Here is a 15,472-nt window from a genome sequence, read left to right as displayed (position 1 = left end):
GGCTCAGTAGGTGTGCAAATAACACTGTTCCAAAAGCTGACCCAGAGAAGTTTCCGTGTGTTCAGGACATCGATGGTTTCCGGTGCTGCAGTGTAGCTCAACACGCTTAAAATCACAGGAGGACAACTGCGTGTGTTTTCTTCCTCCTGAAAGCCAGTTAGCTGAAAATCCACACAGGAGTAATGCAAGTCTTTCAAAACATTAGCAACCAATTGGTGGCTTCCGATGGCCAAGAAGTGTCTGTGCATCCCAAGTCCTGCCTGCCCCACGCCTACCCAAGTGTCCCCAGCACATCCAGCCTCCGGACTGATTTGTCAGCCTATTCCTGGGGGAGTGACAGTCGCTGGAGCAGCTGCCCCTAACCTGTGGGAGGTGGATCCTGGGGGTTTTGGATCAAACAAAGGGGTCAGCAAACTTTCTATAGGAGGCCCAATAATAAATTTTAGGTTTTGTGGGGTTAAGAAGCAAAATGAGAATATTATTGTTACATAGGTACTTTATATAGGTACTTATAAAACAATTGCCACGAAATTTTTATTGACCAAACTTAAAGTATAATAGTAATAATTGAGCACAATTTTTTTTTGTAGTATAGGTCTACTATTGAAAAGAATGAATTGTTTTTTGTTGGGGGTAACATTTTGCTTCATTTAGGTTTAGTGTTTGTGTTCCCTACCATCAAAATCTTCACTTATAAAAGCTAGTCGTAGATCAGGGACCAGATATGCCCCATTGGGTGTAGTTGGCTGACCCTTAACCCAACAAAAGCAGTGTGCAAATCCATATGCGCTCTACCTAACGTTTTTTCTATAGACTAGATAATTAACATTTTCTGCATGTATATGTCATGCAAATAGATGTTGCTATGATTAAATAAAATGCAGACTAATTTAAAAGAATTATTGTATTTAAAGTAGCCCTTTGTCTTTATGGATTTTCTTAATAGATGCCATCACATGGGGAGCGGGTGGCATTTTTTGATGTCAACAGATCAGCACACAAAAAACATACTATGTACAGAATTCTTGCCCTGGGTTTACATTAGGCTGTAAGACTCTCAAACTACTACCAGAGAAGCTGATATTTATCACCTATATGCCTAGTTTCTTAAGAGAGGTAGTGCTGGTTTTAAAACCAACCTCATGACGATGGTGACGACAAACAGGGCAGAGCGTCAGCTAAGGAGTAACTGAATCATGCTTTCCTTAGTCGTTTTGTTTTGTCCCTTCCCTGGTGTGTTCACTCAGTGCAGGCTCAGGAGGCTCCAGAAGCAGTCTGCCCTCATCCTAAAGAATGAAGGTGCTGGGGGACCTGGTCCATGAAATCTCCTTGAGGGGCAGGCAAGTGAGATGGAAGCCAGCTGAGGAAGGGAGGAAACGCACAGGAAGTGAGCAGTTCCTGTGGCCGGGCTGTGCTGGGAGATGGCACACATGTAACCTCATTTCATCTCTTCTGAATTAGCCCATTCTGCTGGTCAGCCATAGCTAGGTATTTCCCTGTTCAGAATTTCTGGTTGCAGGGCAGAGTAGGGGTGGCTGCTAGCCAAGTGTGATAATCCTTCATTGTTGGGCTGTTTTGAAAACAATATATATTTATATATATAGAACAGGGCTTCACGATTTTGAAAGATGCCAATGTATAGAAAGCTTTTCCAGTCATCAGAGCCATTTTGCCAGGCTTTTTTTGTTTGTTTGTTTTTTGCGGTACGCGGGCCTCTCACTGCTGTGGCCTCTCCCGTTGCGGAGCACAGGCTCCGGACGCGCAGGCTCAGCGGCCATGGCTCACGGGCCCAGCTGCTCCGCGGCACGTGGGATCTTCCCGGACCGGGGCACGAACCCGTGTCCCCTGCATCGGCAGCCGGACTCTCAACCACTGCGCCACCAGGGAAGCCCCAGGCTTTTTTTTTTTTTTCCTGAGTACCCTTGGATGTCCCTAGGAGGAGAAAGTGCCCCTGCATCCAGACATAGCGCCTGGACTAAGCACAACTGGAGACTTAAATTGTGGTGAGTGTGGATCTTCTGATTCTGTTATCTATGGGTTAAGGGCCATCTGAGGTTAAAAAAAAAAAAAAAAGCATTTCTCACAAATGTGAATTTATCCTTTAGAGACATGTCTGAGAAATGCTGACTCTTAAGAAAGCTGTCCTCGCTAGGAGACTATGCTCTCAGCTCTGGGGAACCACACAGTATCCGTGGACAGGAATCAGTGAAGAGTGGCTGTGATCTCTATGCTTCTTTTGTAGTTTTGGGCTTGCAGGACACTCTCCAAAGTTCTTATTTCCTGAAATTCTTTTCCTCCACTTGGGAAAAGTTAAGACTAGGTAGATCAGGGCAGGTTGCCTTCTGTCTTATGTTCTGGACAAAAAGGATGTGTGTCAGTATGCAAAACTGTGAGAACATTATTAATACAAACGGACTTTTTAAAAAAATTGAGATAATGGACATCTAACATTGTATTAATTTCAGGTTACCACTTATATATTTTCTGTAAAAATACTGTGGGAGTTCCCTGGTGGTCTAGTGTTAGGACTCTGTGCTTCCACTGCTGTGGCCTGGGTTCAATCCCAGCTCAGGGAACTAAGATCTCACAAGCCGCGTGCCACAGCCAAAAAAAAAATGTATTAATAAACTTGCCACATGAACTAATTTTGAATCACTATATTTAAAAATGACACATATGTTTAGAGCAACTTTCTTTTTTTAATATAAATTTATTTATTTATGGCTGCGTTGGGTCTTCGTTGCTGTGTGGGGGCTTTTCTCTAGTTGCGGCGAGCGGGGGCTACTCTTCGTTGCGGTGTGTGGGCTTCTCATTGCGGTGGCTTCTCTTGTAGCGGAGCACGGGCTCTAGGCACGCAGGCTTCAGTAGTTGTGGCATGTGAGCTCAGTAGTTGTGGCTTGCGGGCTCTAGAGCACAGGCTCAGTAGTTGTGGTGCACGGGCTTAGTTGCTCCACGGCATGTGGGATCTTCCCGGACCAGGGCTTGAACCCGTGTCCCCTGCATTGGCAGGTGGATTCTTAACCACTGCACCACCAGGGAAGTCCCTAGAGCAACATTTAAAGAAGCACAAGCGTCCAGGTACAACTGATTACATTTATCACTAATTTCCTCCCTCCATTATGTAGCCAAGGAGTCCTTTTGCTGCAACACACCAGGCCGGTATTACTCAGGTACTCACTATTTTCCAAAAGTTCCTTTTTAGCTTTTTTTTTTTTTTTTTTTTTTTAACCTCCTTGGCCTTGAAGATTCTGTTTCCTCTGCTCATCCTTTGCCAATGCCGTGGCTAAATCCCACTCGTCTTTTAATGGCCATCTTCGACCCAACATCCTTTCTCAGCCACCTTCCTTCCCTCATTTAACTCTTCCTTGCCTCGCGTCAAATCACATTATACCTTCTTTATGCTTAGAACAATTGCTTTTATTTTGCACATATTTCATGCTGCTTTTTTCCTTTGCTTTCCCTTTCTCTCATACTTCTCACACCCCATCAACTCTTTCCAATACACACACACACACAGATTCCAAATATCATGAGCATATTAAGTGAAAGGATTAGGTATTACCTACAATTTTGTCCCATTACTATGTACTCTGAGTACAGGCCTTTGATTTTATTTTTTCCTTCATACATCCTATTTCTCTGCTAATCTCTTTCAAACCTTTTCTGTTGTTCTCTGTAATAAATTTACATCAAATACTGTGCTTAGCTTTATTCTTCAGTATGTTCTCATCTCTGCCTACAGTTTCTCTCTGGCCCCTCCCACCACCTTGCTGCTTCTTTTTGTTTTTTTGTTTTTTTTTATATAGATGGGTCTCTAAATCATATTATTGCTTTGAGAAAGACTAAAATTCTTTCTGGACTAGAACTTACCTTTTGTACATATCAGCATATTGAAACACATGTATATTTTTTAAAAAAACACAACATTGGTGAAATGTAAAGACAAAATACTTTTCTTACAGATGTAATTGCAATTACCAGTTCCCCAAATGTCATTCTATGCATCTAACTTCCATGGATCCCACAAACACTTGGGTAACCCCTAGTGCCCTATTTCTTGGCCATCTCGGGAAGTGCGTAAACTGCCATGCAGGCTACTGGCACAAACAATTAGAAGGTAGTCCGTTAATAATGCAGAGTGCACTTAAAAACTTTCCCCAAAGTCAGAGAGATTAACTCAAGCTCATTAAAAACCGTGATTATTTCAAGAAAATGAGAAGTCATCTTATATGCTCAGCATGGGGCTGAACAGAAGCTGCTTGGCATGGTTATGAGGGAATATCCATGTCTTCTTGATTCAGACTGCTTCTTGGTCTTTTTCTTTGGACAACAAAAGCCTTGCCAGGCAGTAACTAGCTTTATTGATGCGTGAGTTGTTCTGGCCCTCAGAACAGATGTTGCGTCACAGGAGACCATCATTCAAAGAGCAATTTTAAATACGTGAATTGCACCACAGAATCATACATTATTAACATGTCTCCATGTTGTGATTTGGAAATGTAAAGATGGGAAATGAGAGAAAAACACAGAACCAGAGAGAAACTGGAAAGGTGAAATGCCAAAGTTACCCAAACAATAAAAGGAGCATACCATGATGAGAAAGAAATCATTACAGGAAAAACCAAATGTTCCTCCATTGGAGTGTTTTCCTTTACTTACAGAATCATACTTTCAAAACTTAGCCCCACGAAAGAATTTCTTTCAACTGTGTGGATATTTATATTATCTTGAATGTCTCTAGAAGAAAGTACAGACAAATTAGGTATTTATGTCAGCTCCACTCCATGTCATCTCCCCACAAGCAGTCTACTTGGCATGGTGTAGTCTTTAGCTGAGGTAATGTTGGAATAGCTGTTGTTCTGAAGGTTGATGAGCTCAGTGTTTGGGAGATGAATGGCATCTCATTTACGTTTAGTATATCAGTTCTTCTTAACAATGGAATTGCAGACATGCAGCCTCTTCCCTCTCTGAAAGTCTTCTTAGCTAATTCAACTGTGCTGAGGTTCTAACAGACTCATTTGTTACCCTTGCCTCCACAGTTGGTACCTGATCAATAGGACAAAGTCACTTAAGCTGACCTTTCATCTCCAGACCAAACTTCTCCATCCACCTTACTTGGGCCTTCATCTTCCTCCATCTCAATCCCCTTCTCAAAGCTAGTTTCCTTCCTCTGTTCTCCTTGGGTCACAGAAATTTTTATCATTGGTTTTTCTCCTTCTGACTGAAAGGATGAAGAAAGTCTCGGTTTTCTGTTTGTACCCCTCATCCTCTGAAGCTTCCCTGTTGGGTCTGATCTAACATGTAAATGTAAAAGGAGTAAATTGCTTGGAACAATTTGAGAAATGGGGGATATTCTCTAGTTTTCCCTCTCCCTCCCTCTCTCCTTCCTTCCTTAGCTCATTGCATCTCTTCCCTACCTCTTCCTTTTGGGTCTGTCCAGATTCTTACAATTTCACTATTGAAAATAAACTTGCTATTATACATTGCCTTTTCTCTTGCTCTTTCAAAATACATCGTCATTAACACTTCACTGTGAGTTTGTCAGGTGGTTTCTTTATGCTTAGGGCAGCATGGGAATTCTGGAGGGAAGAGGAGACGATGATAGAAGACAAAGGGGGTTACAGGAGGGAGGTGTGTAAGGTACTAAATAGTGAAGAAAGGGGAGACTTCCTGATTTGCTACAAGCTGGCTCTGTTGACAACTGTCTTACTGAGGAGCCTGCTGACTTTCTCCAAACTGAGATTAGCTGGTCTTAAGGTAAAACCGAGGACACTTGCTGTTTGCCTTCCTACCTCTGCTCACCCAGAGCAACATCTTTGGAGGATGTAGACTACACAGTGCATATTACAGGCCCAGAGGCTGTTGGGCAGGACAGCTATCGAGTAAAGAGTTGGTAACCACTCTTCAAACTTACAGTAACACCTTTTGGAGAGATTGAATCTTGTGAACAGCTGGCAAGTGCTTAATACCTGTGTTGGATATTAACCTAGAAAGAGACAAACTGAGAGTGAGTGAAAAACGAAACTGGTTATTTTAACAATTGCTAGAGTCTAAGCTTTCCAAATTCAAAATATCAATTTTGAGCTTTCAGAAAAACCTACCAGAAAATCCCATAATACACCTGAATCATGCTAATGTTTTCTATTTTAAGACTCTAACCAGGATATAGGAAGCTACTGATACCTTAGAGAAAGGAAACTTACACTTCGGGCACAAAGATCTGCTAGTATACCACAAGGCATACCTTTTTTTTTTTTTTATTAACATCTTTATTGGAGTATAATTGCTTTACAATGGTGTGTTAGTTTCCGCTTTATAACAAAGTGAATCAGCTATACATATACATATGTTCCCATATCTCTTCCCTCTTGTGTCTCCCTCCCTCCCACCCTCCCTGTCCCACCCCTCTAGGTGGTCACAAAGCTGATCTCCCTGTGCTATACGGCTGCTTCCCACTAGCTATCTATTTTACGTTTGGTAGTGTATATATGTCCATGCCACTCTCTCACTTTGTCACAGCTTACCCTTCCCCCTCCCCATATCCTCAAGTCTATTCTCTAGTAGGTCTCTGTGTTTATTCCAGTCTTGCCCCTAGGTTCTTCATGACCTTTTTTTTTCCCTTAGATTTCATATATATGTGTTAGCATACGGTATTTGTTTTCCTTTCTGACTTACTTTACTCTGTACGACAGACTCGAGGTCCATCCACCTCACTACAAATAACTCCATTTCATTTCTTTTTATGGCTGAATAATATTCCATTGTACATGTGCCACATCTTCTTTATCCATTTATCTGTTGATGGACACTTAGGTTGCTTCCATGTCCTGGCTATTGTAAATAGAGCTGCAATGAACATTTTGGTACATGACTCTTTTTGAATTATGGTTTTCTCAGGGTATATGCCCAGTAGTGGGATTGCTGGGTCATATGGTAGTTCTATTTGTAGTTTTTTAAGGAACCTCCATACTGTTCTCCATAGTGGCTGAACCAATTCACATTCCCACCAGCAGTGCAAGAGTGTTCCCGTTTCTCCACACCCTCTCCAGCATTTATTGTTTCTAGATTTTTTGATGATGGCCATTCTGACTGGTGTGAGATGATATCTCATTGTAGTTTTGATTTGCATTTCTCTAATGATTAATGATGTTGAACATTCTTTCATGTGTTTGTTGGCAGTCTGTATATCTTCTTTGGAGAAATGTTTAGGTCTTTTGCCCATTTTTGGATTGGGTTGTTTGTTTTTTTGATATTGAGCTGCATGAGCTGCTTGTAAATTTTGGAGATGAATCCTTTGTCAGTTGCTTCATTTGCAAATATTTTCTCCCATTCTGAGGGTTGTCTTTTGGTCTTGTTTATGGTTTCCTTGACTGTGCAAAAGCTTTGAAGTTTCATTAGGTCCCATTTGTTTATTTTTGTTTTTATTTCCATTTCTCCAGGAGGTGGGTCAAAAGGATCTTGCTGTGATTTATGTCATAGAGTGTTCTGCCTGTGTTTTCCTCTAAGAGTTTGATAGTGTCTGGCCTTACACTTAGGTCTTTAATCCACTTTGAGCTTATTTTTGTGTATGATGTTAGGGAGTGTTCTAATTTCATACTTTTACATGTAGCTGTCCAGTTTTCCCAGCACCACTTATTGAAGGGGCTGTCTTTTCTCCACTGTATATTCTTGCCTCCTTTATCAAAGATAAGGTGACTGTATGTGCGTGGCTTTATCTCTAACCTTTCTATCCTGTTCCATTGATCTATATTTCTGTTTTTGTGCCAGTACCATACTGTCTTGATTACTGTAGCTTTGTAGTATAGTCTGAAGTCCGGGAGCCTGATTCCTCCAGCTCCGTTTTTCGTTCTCAAGATTGCTTTGGCTATTCGGGGTCTTTTGTGTTTCCATACAAATTGTGAAATTTTTTGTTCTAGTTCTGTGAAAAATGCCAGTGGTAATTTGGTAGGGATTTGATTAAATCTGTAGATTGCTTTGGGTAGTATAGTCATTTTCACAATTTGATTCTTCCAATCCAAGACCGTGGTATATCTCTCCATCTGTTTGTATCATCTTTAATTTCTTTCATCAGTGTCTTATAATTTTCTGCATGCAGGTCTTTTGTCTCCTTAGGTAGGTTTATTCCTAGATATTTTATTCTTTTTGTTGCAGTGGTAAATGGAAGTGTTTTCTTAATTTCACTTTCAGATTTTTCATCATTAGTGTATAGGAATGCCAGAGATTTCTGTGCATTAATTTTGTATCCTGCTACTTTACCAAATTCATTGATTAGCTCTAGTAGTTTTCTGGTAGCATCTTTAGGATTCTCTATGTATAGTGTCATGTCATCTGCAAACAGTGACAGCTTTACTTCTTCTTTTCTGATTAGGATTCCTTTTATTTCTTTTTCTTCTCTGATTGCTGTGGCTAAAACTTCCAAAACTATGTTGAATAGGAGTGGTGAGAGTGGGCAACCTTGTCTTGTTCCTGATCTTAGTGGAAATGGTTTCAGTTTTTCCCCATTGAGGACGATGTTGGCTGTGGGTTTGTCATATATGGCCTTTATTATGTTGAGGAAAGTTCCCTCTATGCCTACTTTCTGGAGGGTTTTTATCATAAACGGGTGTTGAATTTTGTCGAAAGCTTTCTCTGCATCTATTGAGATGATCATATGGTTTTTCTCTTTTGGTTTGTTAATATGGTGTATCACATCGATTGATTTGCATATATTGAAGCATCCTTGCATTCCTGGAATAAACCCCACTTGATCATGGTATATGATCCTTTTACTGTGCTGTTGGATTCTGTTTGCTAGTATTTTGTTGAGGATTTTTGCATCTATGTTCATCAGTGATATTGTCCTGTAGTTTTCTTTCTTTGTGACATCTTTGTCTGGTTTTGGTATCAGAATGTTGGTGGCCTTGTAGAATGAGTTTGGGAGTGTTTCTCCCTCTGCTATATTTTGGAAGAGTTTGAGAAGGATAGGTGTTAGCTCTTCTCTAAATGTTTGATAGAATTCACCTGTGAAGCCCTCTGGTCCTGAGCTTTTGTTTGTTGGAAGATTTTTAATCACAGTGTCAATTTCAGTGCTTGTGATTGGTCTGTTCATATTTTCTATTTATTCCTGGTTCAGTCTTGGCAGTTGTGCATTTCTAAGAATTTGTTCATTTCTTCCAGGTTGTCCATTTTATTGGCATAGAGTTGCTTGTAGTAATCTCTCATGATCCTTCGTATTTCTGCAGTGTCAGTTGTTACTTCTCCTTTTTCACTTCTAATTCTATTGATTTGAGTCTTCTCCCTTTTTTTCTTGCAGAGTCTGGCTAATGGTTTATCAATTTTGTTTATCTTCTCAAAGAACCAGCTTTTAGTTTTATTGATCTTTGCTATCGTTTCCTTCATTTCTTTTTCATTTATTTCTGATCTGATCTTTATGATTTCTTTCCTTCTGCTAACTTTGGGGTTTTTTGTTCTTTTTTGTCTAATTGCTTTAGGTGCAAGGTTAGATTGTTTATTTAAGATGTTTCCTGTTTCTTAAGGTAAGATTGTATCGCTATAAACTTCCCTCTTAGAACTGCTTTTGCTGCATCCCGTAGGTTTTGGGTCATCGTGTCTCCATTGTCATTTGTTTCTAGGTAGTTTTTGATTTCCTCTTTGATTTCTTCAGTGATCACTTTGTTATTAAGTAACGTATTGTTTAGCCTCCATGTGTTTGTAGTTTTTACAAATCTTTTCCTGTAATTGATATCTAGTCTCACTGCATTGTGGTCGGAAAAGATACTTGATACTATTTCAGTTTTCTTAAATTTACCAAGGGTTGATTTGTGACCCAAGATATGATCTATCCTGGAGAATGTTCCATGAGCACTTGAGAAGAATGTGTATTCTGTTGTTTTTGGATGGAATGTCCTATAAATATCAATTAAGTCCATCTTGTTTAATGTATCATTTAAAGCTTGTGCTTCCTTGTTTATTTTCATTTTGGATGATCTGTCCATTGGTGAAAGTGGGGTGTTAAATTCCCCTACTATGATTGTGTTACTGTTGATTTCCCCTTTTATGGCTGTTAGTAATTGCCTTATGTATTGAGGTGCTCCTATGTTGGGTGCATAAATATTTACAATTGTTATATCTTCTTCTTGGATTGATCCCTTGATCATTATGTAGTGTCCTTCTTTGTCTCTTGTAATAGTCTTTATTTTCAAGTCTATTTTGTCTGATATGAGAATTGCTACTCCAGCTTTCTTTTGATTTCCATTTGCATGGAATATCTTTTTCCATCCCCTTACTTTCAGTCTGTATGTGTCCGTAGGTCTGAAGTGGTTCTGTTGTACACAGCAAATATATGGGTCCTGTTTTTGTATTCATATAGTGAGTCTGTGTCTTTTGGTGGGAGCATTTAATCCATTTACATTTAAGGTAATTATTGATACGTATGTTCCTGTTCCCATTTTCTTAATTGTTTTGGGTTTGTTATTGTAGGTCTTTTCCTTCTCTTGTTTTTCCTGCCTAGAGAAGTTCCTTTAGCATTTGTTTTAAACTTGTTTGTTGGTCCTGAGCTGTCTCAGCTTTTGCTGGTCTGTACAGGTTTTAATTTCTCCATCAAATCTGAAGAGATCCTTGCTGGGCATAGTAATCTTGGTTGTAGGTTTTTCTCCTTCATCTCTTTAAATATGTCCTGCCACTCCTTTCTGGCTTGCTGAGTTTCTGCTGAAAGATTAGCTGTTGTTCTTATGGGGATTCCCTTGTGTGTTATTTGTTGTTTTTCCCTTGCTGCTTTTAATATGTTTTCTTTGTATTTAATTTTTGATAGTTTGATTAATATGTGTCTTGTCGTGTTTCTCCTTGGATTTATCCTGTATGGGACTCTCTGTGCTTCCTGGACTTGATTAACTATTTCCTTTCCCATATTAGGGAAGTTTTCAACTATAATCTCTTCAAATATTTTCTCAGTCCCTTTCTTTTTCTTTTCTTCTTCTGGGACACCTATAATTCGAATGTTGGTGTTTTTAACGTTAATGTTATCTTAAAAAAAGATAAATTAACGTGATCCAAAAGCAGCTTGCAACTAGAAAACAGAATTTTCCTAAATCATCCCCTGTTTCCAATTTCCACATACTCTTTGAAGAACTGCCTCTTCTCCAAGTGATTCTGTTGAGATTAGGGCATGAGTTCCATATCCTTTGACCTCAGAGTATGTATGTGACCTAAGCTGGGCTCATCAGACCCTCTCCTGGGAAGAAGTTGAAGGTTGGTTACAGATGAGTCCACTGATACCATCACTCTCAAGCAAAAGTCCACATATTTCTACAGCTGAGATTTCCAGAGCTATATTGGATCATTTCCAAGGCCTGTGTGTCTTGGCCTGGGTTCCCCAGGAAGCAGAGCCTGAGATAAAAGCTGGCTTGCATTTAGTATATTTGATAATATGTGTTCAGAGAATTTGGGACAGGTGGAATGAAACAGAGATGGAAGAAAGGGAATCAGTACAAGAATGAGTTATTGTACTGTATTGAGTTGTCGACCACTACTAGTGACTGGTCTTTAATGCCAAGGACTTGACTTAGGAGATTTTCAAAATGGGTATCAGAACTATTGCTCTGAATGGGGGAAAAGGGGAGGCATTTATCCACAGACTAGTATTTCCTGTTGGTGGAAGGTATCCCCATGGTGTTAAGTCCACTCTGACGTGCACACTTGTGGGTACCCAGCAAGTTCCTACTGGGCATCACTTACAGTGGTGTAGAAGAAGCCCCAGGACTAGAAATGAGAGGTACACAAGGCCAGAGTAGCTGCTCTACAGTTGAAATTAAGCTGCATTAAGCTGGTTGAAATTTGGGTGGAACTGGCTTCCATAGCAGTGGTGAAAAAGATTTTCAAGTTGACCCATGACAGTTGTCTGACACACTGTTCTTCAGTATTTCCCGGGCTCTTGTAGGTTACTCAGAATCCTTCCAGTTCCTTCCCACTCCCATTTCCCTTTTCTCTGTGTGCCTTACCTTAGACAAAGTTGGTCTTAGTTGCCTGCAATCTAACGAACCTTCACCGGTGCACTCATCATTGTGAAAGATCGTGTGTCTTTTGGGTTTATGATTCTAGAAGAGACTTTAGTGTCTTGTTCTCTGCTTCTGTCTTCAGAAAGCCAATGCATTCTCCCTACAGGTCCCTGAGAACCTGTAATGGTTCTCAGATGTTTTGCTCCTTCTTGGTTCCCAAGTGATCCACACAGAACCCATTTTGGTCAGTTCTTCCTTTGATTATTTCAATAGGCCTTGAGATCGTCTCCCTTTGTTTATTTGTGGGAAAGAGCTGTTAACGTGCTTTTGTTAGGAATTTGTTGTGTTATTTACTTTAAAAATTTTCACAGTGAAAAATAAATTGTTTTGTGTAGAGACCTGAGTGAACACAAGCATATACAGCTGTTTAAATACTGGCACACTCAAGATACAGCCAAGTTCCAGAACCCTCCAAGTTATATTGTGTTGCCCTTTGTAGTTACCTCTCCTTCTACTTCCTATTCCTACCAACCACTGATCAGTTTCTATTTCTATAATTTTGCCTTTTCCAAAATGTCATATCAGTGCAACCATATGTTATGGAACTTCTTTCATACAGTATAATGCATTTGAGATTCTTCCATGTTATTGTATGTATCAGTAGTCCACTGTTTTTTTTTTTTAATATTTATTTATTTAATTTATATTGGCTGCTCTGGGTCTTAGTTGCGGCATGCATGTGGGATATAGTACCCTGACCAGGGTTCGAACCTGGGCCCCCTGCATTGGGAGATGGAGTCTTACCTGGTGGACCACCAGGGAAGTCCCAGTAGGTCGCTGTTTTTTATTGCAGATTAGTCTTCCATTGTAAGGATATACCACAGTTTGTTTATTCATTCATAGGTTGAAGGACATGTAGGTTGTTTCCAGTTTTTGTGATTATAAAAAAGCTGCTTTAAACATTTGTGTATAATGTGTGAGTGTGTGTGTGTATGTGTGTGTGAGAGAGAGAGAGAGAGAGAGAGAGAGAGACAGACAGACAGAGAGACAGAGACAGAGACTGAGACTGACAGGGAGGGAGGGAGGGAGGGAGAGAGGGAACATTTCTACTTTTCTTGGGTAACTGCGTATGAGTGGGATTACTAGGTCGATGGTAAGTGTATGTTTAACTTTATTGGAAACTGCCCAACTGTTTTCCGAAGTGGCGCTACCATTTTGCACTCTCACTAGCAATGTATGAGCGTTCTAGTGGCTCAGCATCCTTTGGTTATTTTAAAAAGTATATTCTTTGAATATAAAAGTAATACATATGTATTGTGAAACTTATGGAAAATATGGAAACATCTACAGCAGACAGTAAAAATCACTTCTAGTTTCACTACCCAGAGATAGCTTCTGTTAACATTTGGAGTTTGAAGTTTCTAACCAAAACAAATAACTTCCATGATTGCTCTCCACCACCTCTGAGTTTCTACTCAGAGAAGTTCCAACAGAAACATTGCCATAACTAAATATCTGCTAGCTTGACACAGGCTTATTCTACATTTGTTATATAATCATACCCAGCCTTCTACTATTTTTAGATCTCTTCCCATGGGTCTATGCAGTATTCTTTTAATGAGACATCAAAGCAAGGACCATACTTAATATTCTTTGACAATCTATACTACTGGTGCAGATTGGGAATATAGTATGTGCTCATAAAATATTAGGTTAATTGGTTGTTGGTTCTAAAACATTTCTTGCTTCTGTCACGAAGAATGTATTAAAACGCTTATGCAGTGAATTTACTTGTCAGGTATCACGGATACTTGGAGTAATTAATCTTAAACAGAGGCAAGGAGGTCTGGAGGCCAGGAATCAGGAGAATGTACATGCCAGCTCTGGCATGAACTAGACGCAAGCCATTTCATCTTTCCAGACTGGAAAGGCTGTGGAGTGTGTGAATATCAAGGTAGATATTATATCAGACACCGCTGAGCCCTGCTTCACATCCTCTTGCTCCATCTTTTACTCTAGCGGTTACCATAGCAACCATGTACATACGGATTTAACTTAGCAGACACTGGCCCTCAGTTATGCTGAGTATCTCTCATTCTGTATCCTCGGCTCCTCTACCACCTCTGAGTGGGACCCTTATGGGAATCTGCTCAACTATTTTGAGGCATGGGGCAGATTGGGAGGTACAAGGGAGTTAGGACCCCATAGGGCAACTCTTCTAGTGGTGAACTCTTCCACTCCTTGGGTGAACAACTCTTAATGTATTCTAAATGACAGCTTAGATGGGCTCTAGCATAATTGGGCCTTGATTTCCTGGTGGCATTCAGCCGATAATACATTCTTGAGTTGCCTTTCCCTCATTCCTTCTTTTCTTCTTAGTCATCTAATCTCTTTTCTACAGTTTGAATGTAAAATAAAATACTCACTTGTTAAGTCCTTGCTCAGACATATTTTGGATCACCTAGACTGAGACCGATACTAACTTGTACTGAATTTCACATTTTACACAGACTCACTGATGGTTGCCATTTGCCTTCACTCCAAATCTGTCTCCACTTGCAGCCCAGCCTTGTTTCTCTTCCTTCTTTTACAGTAAAGTTTCTAGAAAGAGTTGTCTGCGTGTGCTATCTTCATTTTCTCATGTTCTATTCCTCTTTAATTTGTTGAGGACGCCCCAGTTTGTTTTCATTCTGTACCCCTCCACTGAAACTACTTTTGTCATGCCCCAAATCTACCAACCCATAAACAATGAATCTAATGAACAATTTAAATTCTCATTTTTTAGACCTTTCAGGAGAATTCAGTACTCTCTGCCAGACTCTCTCTTCTATTAGTTTCTGTCCAATCACACTTTTCTATTATTCCACCTCTTTCTTTGTTACTCCTTTTAAGTTTTTTGTTGTTGACGCCCCCTCCTCTAGACATACTCCGGAGCCTTCTGCCTTTTTTCTCTATAGTCTTGCTGGGAAGGTCTCATTTCCCATGGCTTCAAGTAGTATCAATATGATGACGACTCCTAGATTTATACTTGACTTCTGACCTCTCTAGTTTATCCTAATTAAAGTTTACTTTACATACTCTCTTCTGAATGTCTCATTGACATAGCAAACTAAACTAGTTCCCACCATCACTTTCACAGAACTGCTCCTCTCAATTCTTCCTCATAAACAGCACTCCCATCTATCAGTTATTTGTTAGAAATGTGGCATTAAACTTGGCTTCGTCACCCTCATTCCCCAACATCCAGTCCATCTCAACATCCTCTTAGTTTCCATTTCCATACAGTTTCTTCCATCTCGACTGACATCATTCTAGAACAAGCCACCATCATCTTTCCTCTAGATTTCTGCAATAGTCTCCTCCTTTCCACACATTTAATCTTGTCTTTTCAAACCCATTCTCCATACAGCACACAGAGTATTCTTTTAAAAAATGTAAATAAGCTGACATTAGTCCTCTGCTTTTCTTTAGTTGTTTCCTATAGTAAAATTTATACTCCT

At 39.9% G+C, this 15,472-nt stretch overlaps 1 protein-coding gene across 2 annotated transcripts in view; it reads right to left on the bottom strand.

Annotated features, from left to right (window-relative positions):
• FSHR (follicle stimulating hormone receptor) overlaps nucleotides 1–15,472 on the bottom strand; it is a 164,276-nt gene that overhangs the window by 19,281 nt on the left and 129,523 nt on the right. The window contains exons 5-6 of one of the 2 annotated variants that reach the window (XM_027113159.1): nucleotides 5,915–5,986; nucleotides 4,660–4,737 (exon numbers count right to left, since the gene is read on the bottom strand). In XM_027113159.1, coding sequence (XP_026968960.1) covers nucleotides 4,660–4,737; nucleotides 5,915–5,986 — 150 coding nt within the window. The remainder of the gene's footprint in view (nucleotides 1–4,659; nucleotides 4,738–5,914; nucleotides 5,987–15,472) is intronic. The other variant, XM_027113160.1, reaches the window with a different exon arrangement.

Source organism: Aethalodelphis obliquidens, unplaced genomic scaffold, assembly GCF_003676395.1.
Source record: "Aethalodelphis obliquidens isolate GAN/ISIS:26980383/991018 unplaced genomic scaffold, ASM367639v1 scaffold12, whole genome shotgun sequence".
NCBI lineage: Eukaryota > Metazoa > Chordata > Mammalia > Artiodactyla > Delphinidae > Aethalodelphis > Aethalodelphis obliquidens.
Note: the sequence above shows the minus strand (reverse complement) of the source record. Positions and strands in the feature narration are given on the sequence as shown.